The sequence below is a fragment of the Phyllostomus discolor genome, chromosome 4 (assembly GCF_004126475.2).
Source record: "Phyllostomus discolor isolate MPI-MPIP mPhyDis1 chromosome 4, mPhyDis1.pri.v3, whole genome shotgun sequence".
NCBI classification, from domain to species: Eukaryota; Metazoa; Chordata; class Mammalia; order Chiroptera; family Phyllostomidae; genus Phyllostomus; species Phyllostomus discolor.
The window spans coordinates 78,571,125-78,597,311 of record NC_040906.2 but is presented as its reverse complement, the minus strand read 5'-3'; the positions used below and the strand labels follow the sequence as shown (position 1 = coordinate 78,597,311).

Below are 26,187 nucleotides of genomic sequence, written 5' to 3'. Positions count from 1 at the left end.
AGAGACTGAGAGAAAATTTTATTAAAACATCAAAACCACACCCATTATATAGGGCAATTAATTAGAGTCTGAATATTGGTATAATAGCAAACTTTTATGGAGTGATTCCTATATAGTAGAATTATTCTCATATTTTCAAAAATCCCAGTTTATGCAAGCCTCACAGAACCCTAAGAAGTGTGTAACATTATCCCCATTTTTCACTGGAAGAGAGACTCAAATAAATTGTGCAACTAATATTCCATAGTCACACAGCTAATAAGTGGAAGAGCATGTGTTTGACCCACTGCCCCATCTACTATGAGCAATGAATGATTTGGAGAATCAGGAACTCTAATAAACTGCTGATAAAAATGTATATTTATACAGTTTTGAAGATATATTTGGCAATAATAGAGTTGAAAATGGGCAACTACAAATGCACAGACACTTGAACATTGGTTAAACTTGTGCACTTCTCCACAAGTGGACATTATAAGAGCATTCACTACAACATGGTTCTACAAAACAAGACACTGAAACAACTTCAGTGGTGGTAAATAAGAGAGTACTGACCAAATTATAATCTTTTTATATAGTACAGTAGAATGCTTTATAGCACTCTCTATATAATAGTTATTATATATAACAACTATAGATAATACTATAGATAAATCTCAAAATCACATTTGTGAATTAAAAAAAACTAATTCTAGCTGGGTATATAATGTATATGACTATGTATAATTCTTGTATTTAAAAATATCTTTAATGAAAGGCAGCAGGCATTTATTTGAAATCAATTAATAGCTATTCTAGATACATTAATTAAGGCAGAAGACCAAATAGTATTCCAATTAGGAGAGAGAGACAAGAGGTTTTTACCAGACAGGGAATAATTACATCAATAGAAGAAAGGCATTGTTGTTGGTACAGATAACATAACATAGTAAAGCTAATACTGAAAATGTTTTTAATTTTCAGTCCAGCGGTCATCAGCCCTCTAGTCATATTGTCTGTGTTCCTGTTATCCTTGAAAACAGTCTGGGGGGGCACAATGTTGCTTTAGGGCCACTCCAAACATTATTTTGTCCTGTTTTAACATCCTAGAGATTTGAAGAATAAGATGTGCAAGGCAGTTCCCCTGGGATGGCAGCTTTGGATCCATTTTTTAAAACACAAACATTATATTACATTTCATTTAAGAATATAAACTACAATGATATAACAGATATATAAATGTCACAAAAATAGCTATTTCTTGGGCTGGAGAAATGGATGCATAGAGGTCTTTAAAGTTATTTGTTTCATTACTTTAAAAATATTTTATCATGAATAAAAAAATTTTTATATTCTAAAAGTATTGGCTATGTATATAATATTCTACATTAGTTTAAAATAATTTTGAAATATTTCATAATAAAATAAAAGGTAGTTTAAAATACATCTTCTGTTCTCTGAACAATGACTAATTACATTGAGTATTTTACTAAAACTACTCAAAGCTTTTGAAGTTCTTATATTTAAGTTATTTTGTGTTGAAAATATAGTTGTTTGATAAATGTTACTTGAGGAGTATGCTTAACTGCAATAAACCAGTTGACTAGAAATTTTAAAAAAATCAAAGTGTAAATATTCAAAATCATATTTGAACTCTGAATCTTCATAACTTCTCCAGAGACTTTCTACTTCTATGATTTCTATTGCTTTATTAAATTATTATTTCTTCTTTGAGAGAATAAAAAAGTTGTAATGAATAATAAAATGTGTGATTTAATGAACTAGTGGAAAATCATGAAGATTGAGTTTCAAATTTCCAAGTCTCACAATGTTTTTCTCTTTCTTAAAAAAATACTGTATAAAGAGTTCCAGCCAAGATGGATGAGTAGGTAGAAACCTTTGCTTCCTTGCACAACCAAAAGGAGGTTAATAACCAACCTAAAATCAATAAACAACCAGAAGTGCTAGAAAATCAAACTGCATGGAACTCTGACAACGAAGGAATTAAAAAAACAGTCAACCAGAACAACTGGACCAGTAAGAACCTGTGGTGAGGTGGCAGAGCATGTGGGTGGGGCTGGCTGAATAGGAAACTGAGACTTAGAACTGACTGTGGGGTATAGCAGGGGTTGCCACATGCTGGGAGTGGGAGAAACTCCCAATCTCATAGGAGAGTCCATAGGAAAGCGTGCTAGAGACAAGCAGGTAAGCTGCATTGTTCCCTCTCTGGCCCCTCCTCCATAAGCAGTGCTTCAGGGCAGCAAGGAAGGTTGCCCTGCCCAGGTAAACACCTTATCAGGTGCTCTGAGACTAAGAAATATGGCCCAAATGAAAGAACAGAGCAAAACTTCAGAAAGAGAGTTAAGTGATGAGGAGATAGCCAATGTATCTGATGGAGAATTTAAAGCCCTAGTAATCAAAATGCTCATAGAACTGATTGAGCTTAGTTGAAAAATGAAAAAAAAAAATGAAAGATACCCAAAAGGAAATAAAGCAAAATATACAGGGAATCAATAGTGACAGGAAGGAAACCAGGACTCAACTCAACAATTTGGAACAAAAGGAATAAATAAACATCCAACCAGAACAGAAGGAAGGAACAAGAATTCAAAAAAGTGAAGAGAGTCTTACAAACCTCTGGGACAACCTGAAACATTCCAATATCCAAATTATAGGAGTTCCAGAAGGAGAAGAACAACAAGAAATTGAAAACTTACTTGAACAAATAATGAAAGAAAACTCCCTCAATCCAGCAAAAGAAACAGACTTCCAGGAAGTCCAGGAAGCCCAAAGAGTCCCCAAAATAGTTGGATCCAAAGAGGAACACACCAAGGCATATCATCATTAAGTTACCCAAGATTGAAGACAAAGAGAGAATTTTAAAAGCAGCAAGAGGAAAGGAGAGAATTACCTAAAAGGAGTGCCCATAAGGCTATCAGCTGACTTCTCAAAAGAAGCCTTGCAGGCAAGAAGGGGCTGGAAAGAAGTATTTGGAGTCATGAAAGTCAAGGACGTACATCTAAGATTACTCTATCAAGCAAAGTTATCACTTAGGATGGAAGGGCAGATAAAGTGCATCCTAGATAAGGTCAAGTTAAAGGAGTTCATCATTTCCAAGTCCTTATTATATGAAATGTTAAATGGACTTATCTAAGAAATTGAAGAAGATCAAAAACCATGAACAGTAAAATGACAACAAACTCACAACTATCAACATACAAACCTAAAAAAAGAAAAACAATGAAAACAAAAACTAAGAAAACAACTAGAACAGGGATAGAATCAGAGGGATGGAGGTCACACAGAGGAATTTCAGTGGGGAGGGGAAGGGAGGAATAAGGGGGAAAAGGTACAGGGAAGTAGAAGCATAATTAGTGGGTATAAAATAGACAGGGAGTGATAAAAATGGTATAGGAAACAGAGAGCTCAAAGAACTTGTATGTACAACCCATGGACATGAACTAAGAAAGAGAATGCTGGAGGGTTGGGGGTGTACAGGGTGGAGGGCAGATAAAGGGGGGGGAACTATAATAGCATAATCAATAACATATACTTAAAAAAAGTAAAGGCAGTTCTCAAATTAAACAAAGATATATTCAAGCAAGAACAAACTGTATAAAGTATTTGGAGATAAAACACCATGAAGAAAACTTAGTTGTGTTCCAATTTTGAAGTAGTAGGTATATTACGTTCTTTGGAGGCAAAGTCAATTTGGAATAAATATCAGCAAATTATGAAATAATCATTCATTTTGATAGTGTTCTAAGAATTTTCTAGTAAACTAGATCCTGTCTTATACATGACTGAATATAAAAGCTCAAACTAGTACATTATATTCTTAATGTAAAAGTGGCTTAAATTTTTCTGCTTTAGCACATTGTGAGATGACATATATATAAAACAAAGAGGTTACTATTTATATTTCTTTGGTGATGAATTTCACATTTATAAATTTCACATCAGAAGTAGCTTCTGAAAAACCCTCAAAGGTTTTTAGTGTTCTATATATAATTCTATATTCTTTGATTTTCTTTAAGTCCTACCACAGGTTCACTTAATGATTTTTGCAAGACAGAATATGAAAGCAGTACATGATGTGTCTAAGAAAAAAGAACCTCTCTATAATGTTCTCAGGGTAAATTGTTAGTATAACTTTACAAGTAGCAATTCTACATCAATAGCTCTGGATTCTTTATCATACATATATCATTAAACAAAAAGTGGTATTATAGTTACAGTATTTTATCTGATGATATTTCAGAGTTTTTACTGCCTTTTTTGTTTTTGTACTTAAGAATTTTTTAAATTTCTCTTTCCCTATCATCAGTTATATTTCTTTTACAGAGTAGAAAATTATGAAGTATAAATGGTCTATCATTTCTCTGGCTCAATATATACATTATTACTTCATTTTCTTCATTTCTTTAGCTATAGCTATAGTGAGAATAAATGATGGTAAATATTACTGAAATGTGATACACATAAAGGCAGAAGACAGGATCTATAGAATGAAGGGTGGTATGGACTTTCAAGTATTACTCAAACCTATGAATTTGTAAGATTATGCCGCTAATGGTCCATCATTTTTTCTTCAATGCCGTATTTGGTCATTTGTTTCTCTCTAAATTATTTGTCTAGAAATGTCTATATATTTTTCCTCAATACCTCTGTTTTATATTTCTGGTTTTTTAAAAGTTATCTATTTTTCCATTAATAAGTAATAAGCATTGCATTTGGGGTGTGTTTGTGTGTGTGAAAGAGAAAAAGAGAGGGGGAGAGAGAGCTCATTTAGGTAAGGGATTGAACAAAAACAATTTTCATTCCTAGGACATAGTCCACTGACCTTTTTTTATATTGCATTTAATAAACATTTGTAATGGCATAAATGAGTGAGTGATTAAATACCAATGAATGGTTAGTACAGAATACATTAAATATGAAGGAGATAAAAATAATTATAGGGGAAAAGGGTAAGAAAAGGAAGGAGTGAGGGAAATGGAAAGATGAAGAAAATTGTATAACAAAGTTTAATATGACTAAAATTAAATTAATAACTGAAGAAGATATTCAAAATGTCTAAAGTTTAGAACATACAATTAATTCTTACAAATCAATAAAAAAGCAGTGATATTAACAGAAAAGCGGTCAATGGTAATGAAGAGATGCAAAAGGCTAACAAGCACATAGGGAGATGCTCAACTCACAAGTAATAAGAAATATATAAACTGAAGAAATAAAATATCAGTTCACTCCCATATATTGGGGAAACACCAGAAAGTTAGATAAATTTGAGAGCTGTCAAGGACAGAGCTCATCCAGCATAGAGAGATGGTATGGATCTTTGCAGTAGCTTGTAAACACTGTTGCTTTGGAGTCAGGAGGAATGAAGTTCAAGAACTTTGTTCTAACCTCTCTTTGTCACAAGATCCTGAGTAGATGAAGTAATCTTTCTGGATCTCAGTTGCCATAGCTAAAAAATCACAGAAATAATATCCAATTGGTTCTTATAAGTTATAAATAAATTACCCATTGCAGTTTAGATGTGTGATAAATGATAGGTATTAACAATATTATAATAATCAATATGAAGAAATGATTCATAGAGGAGGAAGTTTTAAATAGAGTATAGAATTCAAATTTCCAGAGGGAATGTAGACAATATTGCCATCCTGAAAGATCATAGATGACAATGAGCAGAGTATATAAAGGAGATGATAAAATAAAGGAATAGCTGTGAAAGTACTTTATATATTCTTGCCCACAATATACCACTATTCTCACTAATGATGAAAACAGTAACGATGTGCCCAGAGCAGAAATCCACAGTTGAAGATAATGAAACATCAGGTTGGTGAGTAAAAATGGGCAAAAATAAAGTCCTGAAGAGCAGGATAAAGATTTTGAGTTTTTTCTATAAATGATAGAAAGCTACTTTAAAATCATAGGTGGAGGCTATGTTAAAGTGTTTTATTGAAATAAATAAAGGAATGCATGGCCAGATTATAATGCCCCACAGCTCCATTCTCCCAATCTCACTTTATCTTCCATTATTCTCCAAGGCAGCCATCTGCTTTTTACTTTATTCTTTTTTCTATCCAATTTTATTCTTGACCACATGACCCATATCTTTATTTTAATTCTCATTTACGTTTGATTTCTCTCTGCCTCTTCGATAACAAACTATATTCCTTCAACTTCAATATTCTTTTCACAAACTGGATAAATAAGATGATGAGAGCAAACAGCCCAGAGAGACGTCTGCCGTCACTACAACAGAGGTAACCCCCGGCTCGGCTGTGGTACCGAGGCTACTCAATGAAGGAGGGATGAATCCAAGAGATGCTGTGCAGAAAAAATTAAAATATTCAGAAACAAAGAAGCAAAAAACCAGAGAAGTCAAAGATAAATTGATTTTGTGATCCCTAAAGACCAGAAGAAAATTGGATCTCCTAAGAGAACTATGGAATACTGAGAGGGGCAAAGAAAGAGTACGTTTCAGCCAACTGATTTTGTTAAGACCTGATTATATCTAGTGAAATGAATTGGATAATAAGAAAAAGAAAATATCTGTTGTAAATATTACAGTAATTAGATTTGAGGTGATAACAAAAGTCCTTACAGTGAAAATGAGTTCCTTCAGAGGCATCTGAGAATTAAGGTTTGGTTAATGGACATAGTATACCAATAAGTGATCATTACATTTATGCAGTTTTGTATTTACATCCACAATTTCCTAAAAATGATGTAGTGTGGAACGTAAATGCAATTTTTGAAATCTAACAGTGGATATATGAAAGAAGAAGAACCAAGAAAAATGCTGAGAAAATCTAACTTAGTACAGGCTAAGAGAAAATAAAAAGAAACACTATAATGTTCTTTCCAATGTTAGGAGAAATATGCTGCAAATTTGCAAGGAAGCTGTCTAGCAAAAATAAAAAAAAACACCTTGATATTTTAGGACAAAAGTGATTAATAATTTATGTATTTGTATTAAAGAGGGGAGCTGTATAGAACTGATGAAGTAGTAAGGTATCTAATAAAAGTAATATTTATAGTAGTAAATAAAAAGTAAAGATTATAAAAACAGTAATTTTGAAAATTATTACCTATAACTAATAAGATGTTGGGTGTGAACTTAGAGAAAACTGAATTAAATTCAGCAGTTCAGAAAAAGCCAGATTGTATAGAATTTAAGAAGGGAAATATTGAGAGAAATAAGAAAATATAGAAGAACTAAAGAGCAAAATTCAAGAGGAAAAAAATAATGTGGAGTCATGGTTTAATCTGAAGCATAGAGTGCTATCATTCTTTATTTCTGAAATGTCAAGAGGGATAAGCACAGGTATTGTATTCAATAGCAACAATACCTTTTAAAAACTAGGACTCAACTTTAGAATTATAGAAATAAGAAACAGAAGATAAAGAGAAAAAAATTATTTTTGAAGACCTATAGTTAACAGCCTCTTCTTTTTTATTGAACTATGAATCTTTGGTAGGTTTTTTCCAAGAAATGAAGTAAATAAAATAAGGAATAAATCATTTTATATATAACAATGCATTCAAATAAAAATGAACTTTCAATACTTAATACAACATATGTTATCTGTAATAATATAAATGCTGACTGGTGCATTGTATGTTTCAGAAAGGAATACATCAACAGCAGGTTAAATTCTAAGTGTGAGAAAAACCCCATATGATCTTTAAAAGTTAAAATATAAGCAGTATACCTCATCTTATTGTGCTTTGCAGAAACTGTATCTTTTGAAAATTGAATGTTAATGGCAACTCTGAGTCAAGAATGTCCATTGCATCATTTTTTCAACAGCATTTGTTTACTTACTGTGTCTGTGTCACAGTTTGGTAATCCTCACAATATTTCAAATTGTTAATAATTATTATAATATCTGTTATGGTGATCAATTGTGATCAGTGATTTTTCATTTTACTACTGTAATTAGGGGCACCATAAACTCACACCCATACAGAACAGATAACTTAATCAATAAATGCTCTGCGTATACTACTGCTGTGCCACCTGGCCTTTCCCCATCACTCTTTCTCTCCTAGGGCCAACCTATTCCCTGAGACACAACAATATTAAAATTAACCAATTAACAATCTTAAAATGAACTAAAAGTAATCAAATATTTATCACTTAAATCAAAAGCTAGAAATGATTGAGCTGAGTGACAGAGGGATGTTGAAAGCCAAAATCTAGCCTATCACACCAGTTAGCCAAGTTGTGAATGCAAAGAAAAAGTTCTTGAAGAAAATTAGAAGTGCTATTCAGGTGAACTCACAAAATGATAAGAAAGTAAAATAGCCTAGTAATGATACAAACTTTCGGTGGTCTGGACAAATAATCAAATCAGCCACACTATTCCCCTAAACCAAGCCTAATTCAGAGCAAGGCTCTCACCGTCTTCATTTCAGGAAATTGCAGAAAAAAAGAGATTGGTTGGTTCATAAAGTTTAAAGAAAGAAGCTGCTCTATAATATAAAGTGTAAAGTTGAACCAGCAAGTGCTTATATAGAAGCTCTAGCAAGTTATCCGGAAGATCTAGCTAGGATAATGAAAGCTGGTTACTACATTAAACAATGGATTTTTAATGTAGATAAAACAGCCTTATTTTGGAAGAAGATGCCTCTTAAGACTTTCCTAGCTAGGGAGGAGAAGTCAATGTCTGACTTCAAGTTTTAAAGGACAGGCTGGCTCTCTTGTTAGGGATTAATCTTGCTGGTGACTTTAAATTGAAGCCAGTGAATGTTTACCATTCCCAAAACCTGGGACCCCTAAATTCAGCGTTATCTAACGATAATGCTGAATTTATTCTGCCTGTGCTCTATAAATGAAACAACACAGCCTGATGAGAACACATCTGCTTAAAATATAGCTTACTGAATATTTTAAGCCTGCTGTTGAGACCCACTGCTCTGGATAAATGATTCCCTTTAAAATAGTACTGCTCTTTGATCATGCACCTGGTCACTGAAGAGCTCTGATGAACAAATACAACAAGATTAATGTTTTCACACTTGCTAACATAACATTCATTCTGCCGTCCATGGAGGAAGGAATAATTTTTTACTTTAAAGTCCTATTATTTCACAAATACAGTTTGCCATACACTGTGATTCTTTTGATGAATCTAGGTAAATTGAAAACCTTCTGGAAACAAGTCACCATTCTAGATGTCATTAAGAACATCTGTAATTCATAGAAAGAGGACAAAATATCAACATTAATAGGAGTTTGGAAGAAGCTGATCCTAATGCTCCTGGATAACTTAAAGAGTTCAAGACTTCAGTGAAGGAAATAGCTATAGATGAGGCAGAAATACAAAAGAACTAAAATTAGAAGTGGGGCCTGAAGGTGTAACTGAATTGTTGCAATCTCATGATAAAACTTTCACAGGTAAAGAATTGCTTCTTAAAAATGATTGAAGACAGTGGTTTCTTAGCTGAAATCTACTCTTGGTCAAGATGGCTATAAAGTCTATGGATATTACAACAAAGGATTCAGAGTATTACAAGAACTTAGTTGATAAAGCAGAGTCAATGTTTGAAAGGATTGTCTCCAATTTTGAAAAAGGTTCTAGTGTGGGTAACATTCTATCCAACAGCATCACATGGTACAGAGAAATCATTTTTAAAAGGCAGAGTCAGTTTATACAGAAAACTTTATTGTTGTCTCACTTTAAGAAATTGCCACAGCCACCCAAACCTTCAGCTACCACCACCCTGACCAGTCAGCTTGCCTCATTAACATTGAGGCAAGACTTCCACCAGCAAAACGATTATTTCCCTTGGAGGCTGAGATAATGGTTAGCACTCTTTTCTTTTTAATGTTATGAGGTAACATAGTTTTTTTTAAGATTTTGTTTATTTATTTTTAGAGAGGGAAGGGAGGGAGATAGAGAGAGAAACACCAATGTGCGGTTGCTGGGGATCATGGCCTGCAACCCAGGCATGTACCCTGACTGGGAATCAAACCTGCGACACTTTGGTTTGAACCCCGTGTTCAATCCACTGAGCTATGCCAGCCAGGCATAGTATTAAATTAAATACTTTAATTTAAAGTATTTTTAAATTAATGTATGTACCATATACATTTTTAGATTTAATACTATTGCATACTTAATAAACTATAATATAGTGCAAACATAACTTTTAAAAAGATTTTATTTTTATTTAATCTTTATTGTATTTTTCCATTACTATTTAGTCCCTTTCTACCTTACTTCCCCCACCACACTGTTGTCCATGTCCATGAGTCATTTATTTCTAGAGAGAGGGGAAGAAATGAAGAAATAGAGGGAGAGAAATATCCATATGTGAGAGAAGTATCTATTGGTTGCCTCTCTCTCATGCCCCAACCAGGGAATGGCCCATAACCCAGCAATGTGCCATGACTGAGAATCAACCAGTGACTTTTAGCTTTGCAGGACAATGCTCATCCAACTGATCCACACTGGTCAGAATTAAACATGACTTTAATATATAGTAGAAACCAAAAATTTCACCTGATTTGCTTCATTGTGATATTTTCTTTATTGCAGTGCTTTGGGAAAAAACCTAAATATCTCTGAGATATGCCTGTATACTTTTGCTTTTCTCTTAAATTATGAACAAATTCAGCTGTAAAATATAACAATGTTAACAGTGAGAAATCCTATGGTACTGTTAGAATTTCACTCTAAGCTCAGTATAGAAGGGGCCAAATCTTTTAGAAGAATTATCTTTGCACCTGTCCACTTATATTCAAGTGTTAAACTATTCTAATATTGAGCATAAGTGTTATTGATTTCATAACACAAAATCATCATAATATGTCTATCACGTCCGTGCCCCAAACATTTATGTAAATTAAATCACTATTATCATTATAACAAGTTGCCATTTTTTTCAGGCTCTCATTTCAATTACACATAAACATTTGCCTATCTTAGGCCTCTAAGGACCTAAATTTTTTTTTAAAGATTTTATTTATTTATTTTTAGGGAGGGAGGGAGGGAGAGAGAGAGAGAGAGAGAGAAACATCAATGTGTGGTTGCTGGGGGTTATGGCCTGCAACCCAGGAATGTACCCTGGCTGGGAATCAAACCTGGGACACTTTGGTTCCCAGCCCGCGCTCAATCCACTGAGCTACGCCAGCCAGGGCAGGACCCAAATTTTAACAGCCATGAGAAAACAAAGACAAAAAACATTTGTTTGTATTGATGTTATAGTGTTTGTATTGCATTTGAGAATATTTTCAATAAATACATGACTTTGAGAGTTTGAGGACTTGGCTGAGTAATGGGTTTGCAGTAGAAATGAGATTTCTCTGGCAAAACTTCATTGTCACAATAGGATTTATTAAGAAAAATCTATAACTTGATTTCTGACTTCTAGGTGCTTATTATTTCATTGGAGAGATAAAGAATAAAGAAACATAATATATAAGAATATAAAAGATAAATAGATAAAAAGCAAAAATAGCAAATTAATAATGCGATCACATATTCATGGACAATATATTCTAGACACAGAAAGGATAAATTTATGCAGAGCAAGAATATTCAAAAGAAGACTACATTTAAAAAAAGATTGGAGCTAGTATGACTTAAAGCACATCTGGGATTTTTAAAGATTTTATTTATTCATTTTTAGAGAGGGAAGGGAGGGGGAGAGAAAGAGAGAGAGAGAGAGAGAGAGAGAGAGAGAGAGAGAGAGAGAGACATCCATGTGTGGTTGCTGGGGGTTCTGGCCTGCAACCCAGGAATGTACCCTGGCTGGGAATCAAACCTGGGACACTTTGATTCCCAGCCCGCGCTCAGTCCACTGAGCTATGCCAGCCAGGGCACATCTGGGATTTTTAGAGGTGAAGAGGGAAAAGTATAAGCCAAGAAGAAGAAGCAAAATGAAAAAATATTATGATGTATGTGTTTTTAGCAGTCTGATGAAGCCTGTATATCCCTTATTACAAAGTTTTAAAGAATATAAAAAACAGTAAGAAAAAAGTGAAAAAAAATACGAATAGCTAAAGGAATCAACCATATTGAACTGCATAAATAAACACTTTTGTAGTTATATATGTGCTTTTTTGTTAATGCATTTGATAACAACACTGAGCAGTGTGTCTAATGACTACTATCACTGAAGTACCTGTGGCTTTCAGAGCTTGAACTTAAGTAATATTTTGAGATATCAACAACTTTAACATAATATAAATGTCTGCTACTTGTATTGGAGACCCAGCCATGGTTGCTGATAGCACACATTCTCAATTGGAAGAAAATGACAACTTTCTGTGAGAGGTTAAAGAAAATAAGGCGTGATATTTTCCTCAACAAAGTTCATGGATCCCTTCAATTCTATTCATGACCTCTAAGTGCCCTATAGACACAGACTACAAATCTGGAGGAGACAGAGGGACTATCATTCATTAAGTACAGAATGTGTGTGGGCACAATAACAAGTGTTTTATGCTATTCTTGCAACATGCTGTGAGGGAGATGTTGTGATAATGGGCATTTCTACTTGAAAGATGAGAAAACTGAGGCACAGGAAGCTTCATATAACTTGCCTGGATTCACACACATAATGAACACCAGCTGAAAGATTAGAGTTCAGCTGTCAGACTTCATAACCATTGCATGCTTTTTCCCCTGTGGAATGCAACCTGGAGAATCAGAAGAATATTTTAAATGGACAGTTAGAAGATGAACTCAGCCAGACCAAGGAGTTGTTCACAAGAGTGGTAGAAATAGAAGTGTGGGAAAGGACCAGGCTTTGGATTCTAAAAGGAATGTGAAGAAAAATAAATGTAAAATCTTTGGAACATACAACATAGCCCCTAGGAAGAGTTATGATGAAAGTAGTATCTAGGAGAAAAAATAATAACCTGATGGATTGAAATGATAAGGATTATTGTAATTAGTTTCTGTACAGAAGATTTCAGAGAAGGTCTAAAATGACACATTATGCTTACACCTTACCTTAAAGTAAATGAACACTTTTATTAATTTTCTGAAAATATCTTTAGTTTTATTTCTTAAGATCTGTTTTTAAATAAAAATACACAACCCACAAAAATAAAAAAAGCACTTGCTATTCTTAAACATAGCAAAACACACACCTACTTACCAACACTTGTGCAGCTTTCACCATCTGTATCCAGCTTCCACCCTTCATAACATGAGCACTTGACAGTGTGTTTGTGCTGCTCACACACTTGACTGCACTTCACATGAGGGTTACAGTAATCCACAATTTCACATGTTTTATTATCTTGGTTGAGTTGAAGTCCTTCAGGGCAGGAACAGACAATCCCTCTCCCCGGAACAACAGAACAGTGGTCACTGCAGCCTCCATTGTTTAGGGAACACTCATCTATGAAAGGAGAAGAGATTTTAGGGCATTATCAATTATTTTGGTCAATTAGATGCTAATCATTGAACTCAATTCCCTAAGGCTGAAATTAGAGTATATGTGTAATAATAAATACAATGAAACATTTTCAGATTTTTTAGGGGTTCAGGTAAGAATTATTAAATAATTCATTCAATGACCAAATATAATTCTGTATGATAAGAATTGGGAATTAAAAAATTTCCTATCAGTAAAATTTTGGAGTACAGTTGATTTTACCCAATAGAGGTAATGTGGGTTTATTGTCCTTATTATTACTAAACTAATTATGGTGAGCTTTTTAGCAGTTATGTGAAGTCTTGAAGTAAACAAATGAATTCAGAAGAAATTTGTTTTCCCAATTCAGAGTGCAGAAGATAAGAAAATAAAGCTGTGTTTTTACATCATTCTCTTCAGACTATATTTTCTCTTTTTCCCCTTTTGTTTACTTCATTTAGCCCAGGGGCAAAGAAAAAGCGAGTAACTCTAATTTCTTTCAACACTTGTAGTGCTTCAATGATCATTTCTGGATTTCCTGATTGAGATCATCATTTCCTTTTTTGTTATGAGGAAAGTGACATTTTGAAAAATTAAGCTACCTGTCTAGGTTACTTAATTGAAATAATTGACGAATATAATTTGTCAAAGTCTAGACTTTTTCTATAATTACACATTTAAAATGTTAAGAGTATTGATAATTTCCTTCATTTGGAATTGTTCATACAGCCTTCATGTACAAGCTTCACATTTGTAATGAAAGAGATACATCAATGCAGCAAACTACTCCAGCAGAGAGAACAAGCTAAGAGAGAAAGGGGTGAATATAGATAATCTCATTCTGTCACCTTTGATTAGTGTATTTGTTATTGTTGTTGGTTAGTTTAGCTTATTTATTTACTTATTTGCTTGAAATCTTATTTAAATTTTAGCATCACTGACAGAGACTTTCATTACTAGTTCAAAGTTCTTTAATAGAATCACAAACTCTTTGGAAGAAAAGACACTTTATTACATAAATTCATGAAAAGGAATAATAGTCTTTTTGTAATACTTGTCAATGTTCACTTCATATCAAAATATGCTAACTTGAAGCTTCAAAGTAGTTGTCTTTCCTACTTTCAATCAGGCAGCTTCATCATTTCCTTAAGTCATTTTCTCACAACCTCAGGTTATCTCACTGTTCTTACGATTCCACAAACCTGTCTTCATTATTCTGTTGGTGCCACTTTCAGTATTATCTAGAAAACATATTTTTAAAACAGCCTTGCCAGATTTCTAATTTGCCCACAGAGAAGAAAATATAATTTTCTTTATATGTGCCAGTTGACTAAGGAGATGGTTAGTCCAAAGTAATTGTAAGGCTCAGAAGCTATCAGACAGAAATAATTTTAACTGATTAAAGCACACTAAAGAAAGCTATTGTATGAGGACTAAACCCTGAGAAGAAAATTAAGTAATATCCACTTGGTTTTATTATCTAGCCCCCTCCTTTCCTTTTTCTAAAAATGTTTGTATTATAATGATTGGGGCACATGATAAAATTTATTGGGTGGCAGTAAAATTTATTCTATAGGTCAGTAATAGCAAGGTTCTCCTGTTTAGAGTGACTCAATGACAGAAATAATCACTTTAATTATGGCAACAGCATGGACCATCCAGAGATCTAAATGATGAGCACAGCTATACCATTGTTAATTAGTTGGATACAGGCTAGAATAATCTGCTTTATTTTCAGAAATCTCTAATCATATTTTTAAGAATATTATAGATTTACAGGATATAAAAATATAGATAATGTAGATAGGTTTCAGTGCTAAAAGTTTCATTTAAATAGAATGAGTGGAAGGAACAAATGCTACTATAAGTATCAGCAAGTGAACTAAAATGTTCTAGGTTTCTGAGAAAAGCAAATGCAGTGAAAACTGCAATACCACAGAGATCGCCTTCATCAGACCCATCAGGGCAATCCCTTCTCCCATTGCAGAGTTTCTCTGGCTGCAGGCAGACTGATGTGTCGTTAGCACAAGGGTATTTGGGTGGTCCACACAAGAAATTGTCACAGTCATCTTCATCGGACTGATCTTCACAATCAATATCTCCATCACACACCCATCCATTGTTGATGCATCTCCCTGAAGAAAGTAGAAACAACATGCATTTAATTTTTGTACTTAAATCACTGTAATAGTGAGCAGTCATTATTGTCTTCAGAGGTAGAACTACTTGTCATTAGTAAGAAATCTATTTGCTGAGAGTTTGACAGTTTATTTTCATGACATTTGAATAGTTCTTGCTGTAGTTGTTAAAGTGGCTCTTAGTGTTAAAACCATGATATTCCATTTAATTTCAAATTATTGGTTTATCTTACTTAAGTAATTATGTGATTAATTGAAAGTTTAACTATAGTACTTTTGAAAGCAAACTTTAAAGGTCTATTTATATATAAATCTCTCTCAGAGCCCTAAATTTAGTTAAATGCTATTGTGTCTTTTGGAACCCAAAATTTAAGTAAACACTTTATATTTGCAGGAGCAGATGCTCTTATATTTATACTTATCACCTCAGCACACTCAGGCTTATACACATGCTCTTTCAAAAAGGCTACGTATTTCTGTAGCTACAATATATACAAACAGGATTATAGAAATGGGTATTTCTTTATTGACTTTGAAAGAAAAATTGATTACTATTTAGCCAGTCTATCTTAAAATAACAATGTAAAATGCATAGAAAGCAATAGCGATTGTCTATGTAAACCTTTCTTTCGCTGCAAATTATTCCTCAATTCCATATTGTTTTCATTCTTCTTCTAATTCATTATTATTCTTGATTTCTCACTGTTAAGGTGTTATGTGAATAAAAGAAATGTACCTTAAGAAAATACTATTTATTGACCGACTATATACCAATATCATAAAATGTTGGGGCAAATAGAAAGAATGCATAAGTCCCAGAGTTGTCATGTAAAACTTCTTCAACTTTAAAAGCTACTAAATTTTAAAATAAATGTTGGTGAAAAAATGTCTTACTTATAGAAAAATATTAGTAATTCTCCATAGTATTATAAGACAAATAAGAAAAAACAACACAAATGATCAACTCTATAATTAATATAAATACATTTAATAATATTGGACATTAATTATTAATGAAAATACTCAAAATAAAAATTGATGGACACTTAATTAACAATAAGTTTGATGTAGATGGAAAAACACATACTTTAGCCTCAACATCATAAATACAACTAATAACACTATTATTTTGTACCATTCTTGAAATATGATCTAATGCAATTAGGAAGTAGAAATGAGGTGTACAGTTAGAGAAGAATGTCATTATGTTTTGTTAATATAATCATGTAATTATAAAATTAATATAAACTAAATAAGGACTATGAGACTAAGCATTCCAAAATAGATAGCTAGTTTCTAAAATTATATGGAAATCAATAAATTTTATATATGCAAAATAAATATAGCAGAAGTGACCAATTTAAAAATATACCATAAAATAAAGTAGTTTGTATTAAGACTAAACAAGAACTATATAAAATTTATATAAAGAAAATTTTAAAGAAACCTACAAAGAAACCTCTTCCCATGGGAAGAAAAAACATTGCATAAAGATATAGTTCAGTCTTAAAGAGGAAGATTTATACTGTAAAAATACTACACTTTCTCCAAGTTAATACAATACCAAATAAAATAGTATCAATATTAATATAATAGTATAAGCTTATCCTAAATTTAAGAAAATGAAACTGCAAATGTCATTAAGTAAAAAAAATGATAGTGTATATGCCAAGTAGTTAGAAATATTTTAATGAAGCAATAAAATATTTTATAGTAGATCATCAATAAGCATATCAATAATTCTGTAACATAGAAACATCAGAAACCAACTTTTTATGTATATGTTTTTAAGATACAAAAAACATCTAGTTATTCAAAATAGTAGGAAAATTAATTGTAAAATTAATGATGTGACATTCACTGATTAGCCATCTGGAGAAAAAAAGGTAAAGCTGAATCACCACTTGATTCTTTCACCAAAATTAATACTAAATAGATTAAAGAGGTATTTTATTTTATTTTTATTGTTGTTCAAGTGGAGTTGTCTCAATTTTCCTGCCACGACTTTCCCCCACCCCCCATCATCATCTCCCACCCTCAATCCTGCCCCCCTTTGGCTTTGTCCAAGGATAAAGACATATTTTAAAATAACAACAATAAGCAAAAAAAATCTTGAATAACATAGATATTAAAGCAAACACTTAAAATGGTTATTATTACAATCCCAGAAAACATAAAGGACAAATTGATAAATTTTATTTCATTAATATTTTTATTTAACATTGCAACAATAAAATCCATATACAGATGACCAATATACAAAAAAAAAATTACATTTAACAGAGGAGCATATTTATTTAAAGTGCAAAGGGTTCTTACACATTAATAAGATAACCCAATACACAAAGTTCAAGATATACAATAAATCAATAATGGCTTATATATACAAGATGTTCAAAACATCTTTCAAATAAAAATAAACTAAAACAGCAATTAGATACCATTTTTTCTATCAGATAACTTAAGATAAAAAAATTAGATAATACAAACAGATTTGACAAGTGTGTAAGAAACAACACTAAAGTTGAGGGTGCTGAAAATTGGGATGGCCTCTCTATAGGGCATTGTTAGGAAATCTAGCAAAAAATGCATTAACTATTTATTACAGTGATTCTAATTTTAGATTTTTGGGATATTTTCATTAATATATTTGTACAATTCATAAAGATGCATATATAAGATATGAGCTACTGCTTTGAATATATTAGTAAAAGAGCAGTAGCAACATAAATTATAATTTGCAAGAATGGTAGTATAAATTACAATGCATCTATACATTGAAATTACATGCTTGAGTGAAAAAGAATGAGATAGTTCTGCATAAATTAATATAAACAATCTACAAAACACCTCAACAAAAAAGCCATAAAACTGATTGTATGATAGGCTTTCTTATATGTTAGAGAGGTTTGTCTCTTTACCAGTATTTATGGCTTTATTTTCATACAGGTATCAATATAAATATATGGATAGTATTCTTTGTATATGAATTCTTTCTGGAGGACAACACAGGAAACAGTTAAAAATGATTGCCGTTAGTGAGGAAGACTTGAGGTACAGGAACTGAAGTAGGAGAGAGAAGGATTTTTCATTTAATCCTTTTGTGCTATTTTATTTTCATTCTACCATGAAAACATAACTTTTCCCCCAAAATACTGGATCATTTTTAAAGCCATGAAGATAAAATGTATGCACATGTGCCATAAATCTGATAGTTTCTATAGGCACATTATAAAAATTTAATATTCAAGTTACTTTGTGGTTTATATTTTCCTAGGGAATTTAGGAAATACTGGAAATCATAATTTCTAGTCCAAATCACCAATGAGCTTATAATTTAATTAGCAGGAGAAGATCATAATTGTAGTTTAAAATATGATTCCTCGTATCTAATACTAGAGTATTAAATTGTATGGAGACATCCACAAGAATAATAAAATGAAAGGAGTTCAAGGATAATATAGTAATTTCCATTTGCAGTTCGGTTAATCAAGTAGCAACGTTTTTTTTGTCTAGACATCATGATATTCTTGACCAATGACTTCATAATGACCTTAGAATTGTTTCTATAAACATCCATGAATCAGTATCAATCTTTTAGAGTCAGAATAGTAATAACAACTATTTTCAATCCCTGACCTAAATGCTGCTTGGAAAAGGTAAAGAGAAAAATCTTATTGAAATGACTAATAATAGAAAAGCCGCCCTGGCTGGCATAGCTCAGTGGATTGAGCGCGGGCTGCGAAACAGAGTCGCAGGTTCGATTCCCAGTCAGGGCACATGACTGGGTTGCAGGCCATGGCCCCCAGAAACCGCACATTGATGTTTCTCTCTCTCTCTCTTTCTCCCTCCCTTCCCTCTCTAAAAATAAATAAATAAAATCTTAAAAAAAAAGAAAAGAAAAGCCAAAGAACTTATATGTACATATGTATGACCCAAAAATATGAATTAAGGGGGAGGAATGCTGGTGGGAGGCAGGGTGCAGGACCAAGGGGAATAAAGGGGAGGAAAAAAAAAACAAGATAACTGTAATAACATAATCAATAAAATATACTTAAAAATAAAAAGAAAACATTAATGCAGATAATGTTAACAGATATGAATAAATATGGACACATTTTAAAAGAACTTTACAAGTTTAAATAGTTTTCTCCTCCCATTGATTTTTCAGGGTATGTTTGAAGCTTAATTGCTTCTCTCTTTCTCATTTGTTTGGTTTTAATTCTCACAAAAATGTAGGTAAGAGGGTACACCAGTTATAATAAATATAATCACATTTCTAATCCATGACCATTAACTGGGTAAAACCCCAAAAACAAATGACCCTAGCAAATATGTTAATTTGACCCTAGCTTAAAGAATGTTAATTTTATTGATTCATATCAAGACAAATCCTTATATAGACAAGTCTTTGGTCATAACATCTTGAAAGAAGAGTTATTATGGATTTTCTTCTTTAAGGTCCCTCATTTGTATATAAAGAACTTGAGAGTTATGTCAAAATATTATTAAAAGAAAATAAAGATTAATAATATTAAAATGTGTTATAGAAATTGAAAATATCCAATATTTAAAAAGATTAAAAAATAAATATTTTAAATGTACAAAAATAAGTTAAAATAATTAACTAAATTAGTTTGCCTTTACTAATTCTTTAAAAATATATAACATGTTTAAAATAATATTGTTATATATTAACAAGTTGAGTTCTATGTAATATTTTCTGATTTATTTATAATGATGTTTTCAACTTGATAACTAGGTGTGTAAGGTGCTTATGAAAATTGTAGCTTCACCCTTTGAGCAAAAAGAATAAGAATGGGCAAATAACAAGGGCAAACACCACAAAAATAAGCATGTTGGTATTATGGTGGCTAGCACAATTGTTTATACAAACACACACAAGACATTATAAGCACTGCTTTGATTTGTGTTACCTTAAAATATACCATTTACATTAAATGCTACCACAAAGTCAACAACTCTAGGAAAATTAAGTGATTCTAGGTATTAGTAGAAAATATGCTGCTTTCCCAAAATAAATTTATATGATCTTTTCTACATTAAACTGATTGGATATTAAAAATAAATTTATCATTTTATAAACTATTTGATTGATTTTATCTCAAAAGACTATTCATGCTTTAACAGGATAATTTCTCTTCTGGGATACAACTAACAGTTAATAATAAGAATATGCTATTTTACTCAATAATATATTTATATTATATATTTTAAATTATTATATGAATAATAATAATTCATGAATTATTATTGAATTGCAATATTTTATTTTTATACTACTAACATTTAATGCCACATACATAATTATTTCTCTAGTAATGTCTGTTTTCAATTCATTTCAGCAAATATTTATTGAGTGTTAAGTGCTTGCTTAGTTGTTAAAAAATGTAGAAAGATAGAAAAAACAAATTCCTGATTCTATGGAGCAATTAGTCTAGTAGCGACACACATTCTAATATACAACATATAAAAATAATATAAGCAATATAATCACAGAGTGGTATGAAATTTCACAGAGGTAGAAGGTATGTATAAGGGTTGAGATAGGATTTACTGAGATGTTATTTGGAGAGGGGTTTTAAATGTTTATTGAAAATACCACATATGAGCACAAGGCAAGCTATATATATACACAAATGTGTTTGTGTATAATTTGTGTGTGTATTGTTTTAACATTGAAATATATACTCTCTGGGAAAAGAAAAGAGCAAATAAATCAGAAAAAGAGAAAAGATGAAATTGTGTAGAGAAATAACATGGTACTTAGTCCTACTCCTTAGTGGACATGTGTGAGGGCATAGATGGCGGAATTAAATGAACTCTTCCTTAAGTTGTTTCTCTTCCATTTCTGAATGGATTAACTATAAAATTCTATTTTTATATGTAGACTTTATTTCATACTAAACATTCTTTTTGTAATAGTGTCAGTACAAATTTTCATCAGGAATATATACACAGAACTATGTATATTGAATTTTATAGCTGATTTACAATGGTAAATTTGAACGCAGGCAATTTGAGCTTTTTTGCTGAAGTTAAGCCACTCATAAAATGCAATTCTTATGTAAATGTATAAAGATGGAATAGAGTCGAATTTGTTCCAGAAGCAATAATGAGACAATTTAGGGACACAGTTAATAAAATGTTAATTGGTAATTCCAGATGTATTTTTAAATTTTAGAGACAATGGAGAACCATTGAAAGATTTTGAGAAAGCATATATTCAGGTTACAGCTTATGAAGTAAGAGGAAACCAAAATTGTCTGTAGGATAGACTGAGGAAAATAATTACAGGGGAAAATAGGAAGCCATACCATGGTCTGAGTGAAAAATAATGCATGTTTAAACTTAGGATATGGTATGTGATCAGAAAGAATGAAGTGAGTGATGTTAGATAAATTGTGGAGATAACATTAGTAACACCTGGAAACTTATTATAAGTTAGGTGTGTCAAAAGGTGCTTTTTGTTTTAAATCTGCATGTTAAGGGAATCAAAGATGTTTCTAACAAAAATTTAAAATGAGGGAGAATTTCTGGCTTCGGGGGGGGGGAGAAAAATATTTAGCATGGCATTGGAAAAAGTGGGTTTGAAACATGGGGCAGTTTTTCATGACAAAAATTTGGGAGGCATTTACCTGGGGGTGATAGTTGAAACTTTGGGAACAGAAAAGATTGTTATAAATACCTTATAGAAAGATGAGAAGAAGCAAAAGAAAGAAATTAAAAGAAAATCTATGCAATACCTAACACATGTGTTCAACACATATTTTTAAATAAAAGGAAGAAGTAGAGGGAAAAAGGGAAAGGAACAAAAAAATTGCATAAATCTAAATGGTAAGTGGATAAAAATGACAGTCTATTATGAGAATTCATAATAAGAAAAGATTACTATGCTAACAATGAATATGCTGAAAAAAAAAAGAAATCAGTCCCATTTACAGTAGCATCAAAATCAATAAAATACATAGGAATAAAGTTAATCAATAAAGTGAAGGACCTCTACTTTGAAAACTATAAGACATTGATGATGGAAACCAAAGAAGACATAAATAAACAGAAAGGTATTCCATGTTCACAGAGTAGAGGAATTGATACTGTTCAAGGTCAATACTATCCAAAACTATCTATTAGATTTGATGCAACCTGTATAAAGACTCCAATAGCATGTTTTACAGAAATAGAAAAATAAAGACTCCTAAAACGTATCTGGGATGACAAAAGAATGCAATTAGCCCAAGAAATGTTGAGAAAGAAGAATAAAGAAGAAGGCACCACACTTTCTGACCATGTTATACAATAAAGTTGTAGTAATTAAAACAATATGGTACTGACATAAAAACAGGTCAATGCACCAATGGGACACAATTGAGAGCCCTAAAATAAACCCAAATGCATGTGATCAACTAATAATTGACTAGGGAGCCAAAAATACTTAATGCAAAAAAAAAGGACATTCTCTTCAGTAAGTGATTCTGTGAAAATTGAATATTTACATGTAAAAGAATAAAACTTGACTGTTATCTTTCACCACTCCAAAAAAAAAAAAAAAAAACAACTCAGCATGTATTAAAGACTTAAGTGTAAGACCTGTAGCTATAAAACTCCTAGAAGAAAACATAGGAAAAAGGCTTCTTGACATGAGTCTTGGTAATGATTTTTTGGAAATCATATCCAAAGCATAAGTGACAAAATAAAAAATAACAAGTGAGCCTATACCAAATGAAAAATATTTTACACAGCAAAGGAGAGCATCAACGAAGTGAAAATACCACTATTTTTTATTATTGTTCAAGTATAGTTGTCAGCATTTTCTCCTACCCCTGCCCGCTACCCCAGCCATCCCTACTTCCCTCTCCTGATTCTATACCCCCCTTAGTTTTTTTCCATGTATCCCTCATAGTTGTTCCTGAAAACCCTCTCCCTTGCCCCCATTATCAATATTCAATTCAATAGCAAAAACAAATAAAGAGAAATAAACAACTAAAAAGGGGGACAAAAGACCTGAAGAGATTTTTCCGAAGGAGATGTACAAATAGTCAACATGTACATGAAAAAATGTTCCACATAAATAGTGATTAGGGGTATACAAATTAAAACCACAATGAGATACATCACACCTGTTAGAATGACCATCATCAAAAAGACAAAGGATAATGAATGCTGGCATGGATATGGAGAAAAGGAAACCCTTGCACACAGCATAATGAATGCTGGCATGGATTTGTTAATGGGGTTGCAAATTTGGTGCAGTAATTATGGAAAACAGTATGGAGGCTTCTCAAAAAAATGAAACTAGAAATGTCACATGATCCAGTGATTCCACTTCTGCAAATATATACAACAAAAATGAAAACACTAACTTGAAAAGATATCTGCAAGTCTATGTGCGTAGCAACATTATTTACAAAAGGCAAGATATGGAAACAACCTAAGTGTCCATCAATGAGTAAACAATAAATTGTGTTATATATCAGGGGTCCCCAACCCCTCTCCTCCCAGTCCGTGGAGACCACTAGAATTACCACCTGAGCTCCATATCCTATCTCCTCTCTCCCCTCTTTTCCCACCCCTGCACCACCCCAGTTCATGGAAAATTGTCTTCCATGAAACCAGTCTCCAGTGCCAAAAAGGATGGGGACTGCTGACATATATAAAATAAAATATTATTCAGCCATAAAAAATTAGGAAATCCTACCATTTGCAAAAACATGAATGGACCCGGAAGGCATAATGCTAACTAAATTAAGTAAGAGAAAAATAAAATACTGTTAAGGTCTCAATTATCCATGGGATTAAAAAAAATCCAACCAAACTCATAACAAAGAGATCAGATTTGTGGTTATCAGAGGTGGGAGGTGAGGAGAGAGGAATTGGAGGAAGTGGTCAAAATGTACAAAGTACTGGTGATAAGATCATAATGACTGTAGTTAAACTGCTATATGATATATAGGAGTGTTTGGAGAGTAGATCCCAAAAGTTTTCATCACAAGGAGATGTGTTTTTTCTTTTATCTGTATGAGAGTATAATCATTTCACAATATATGTGATTCAAACTTGTGCCATGTACCTTAAACTCATAGCGTGATGTGAAGATTTATTACTCAATAAAACTGGGCAAAAAGAAAAGGTTTTAAGGAGAGGACATGTGTTCCAGAGAAAGAAGTCAGAGTACTGCATTTATCACCCAAAATATCTATTATTCATTAAGCTTTTATTATGTTCTAGGCACTTTTTATACTTTCTATTGGTTGTTATTATTATCATCTATAATTTACAAATCAGGAAATTGAAACATAAAGAAGTTCAATAATTTATTTGAACTCACATAATTACTGAATGGCAGAGCAGGGCTCAAGAAAGAGACAAGTATAGATTCACCATTCCTGTTGACCATTGAAACAGCAGTTTCCATCAAAGGTAGAAACTGGGTGTCAGATTACAAATGGTGAAGAAATGAATGAGAGATAAAAGCATATTGGTACACTATGCATGGTGATTTAGCAAAGGGAAGAAGGAAGACAAGGATAGCTAATACAATTTGCAAATGTTATTTTTAGTTATTGGACTACTTATATTTATAGAGCAGAAGAAAAATTAGTGTGGAGCATGAAACTGAAGACATACACAAGAAAAGTGACTAAGGTCCCAGGAAAGGTAGAAGGTCACAGGATCAATAGCTGCAGAAGAGCCCTTTGGACAAAGTGGAGGGAGTACTCTTCCTTAGAGACAGGTTTGAAGGGAGAGGAGAATAAAGCATGCAGAAAGGGGTTTAAAACGGCCTCTGGGAAGAATACATGCTCATAAGAAGCAATATGCAAAGTATTCTATTATCTTTAACAGCACATTGGCAATGGAGAGCTCACCATATTATTTTGTCAGAAATAAATAAAAGTATTCCGTAGTGTTCATTACAGGAAGGAAAAAATAGTACTGTGTTCAGAAATTCTTCATACACAATTCACCCTGTAATTCTAACAAAATCACTATTCCATTGTAGGATATTTTTAGTTCTAATTATCCAAATTGATTTTAGCAATTATTAAATTCACCATTTCACTTTATATTTACTGACATAATAATAAAAGGAAAAGAAAACTATCTAAAAACAGAAAAAGTATAATACTTTGCCATTCACAGAAGCTCACAGTGGATTTTCATTACACAAAGGATCAGAACAGAACATGATGTTTATGAAATCACTTGTCAGCGTTAAATCCAAGTGTGTCAGTTAGTTTTGTCACATTCTTTTGCTAAAGACCACATTATCCTTAATTCTTAATCCTACCCTGAGCCCAACCACACTTGATCAAATACATACTGCTTTTTCCAATGGAATGCAAAGTGGATGGCACATGGGTTCCATATCAATGTATCATCACAATTGGAAAGACAGGCAATAAAAAGAGGAGACTGTACAAGCAACTCCTTCTCACTCCTTTGCTCTAAGTGCCCTTTCCCTCTATTCAGGGGTGCACATTAACAACAGTTTCTTGTGATTCCTCTTATAAATATATTTATTATAGAAAATAACATACTTTCAATTTATTTTCTATTTATTTAAAAATGTTATATATTATTCTGACTAAATTGTTCCTTTACTTTTCACTCAACACTTAGTCACAGAGAAATGTTCATGTCAGTCTATTGTAGTGAT

The 26,187-nt window shown here is 32.3% G+C and overlaps 1 protein-coding gene across 1 annotated transcript in view; it reads right to left on the bottom strand.

Moving 5' to 3' along the window:
* The window catches only part of LRP1B (LDL receptor related protein 1B), a 1,792,671-nt gene that overhangs the window by 626,150 nt on the left and 1,140,334 nt on the right, over nt 1–26,187 (bottom strand). The window contains exons 22-23 of the mRNA XM_036023545.1: nt 15,306–15,506; nt 13,111–13,356 (exon numbers count right to left, since the gene is read on the bottom strand). Coding sequence (XP_035879438.1) covers nt 13,111–13,356; nt 15,306–15,506 — 447 coding nt within the window. The remainder of the gene's footprint in view (nt 1–13,110; nt 13,357–15,305; nt 15,507–26,187) is intronic.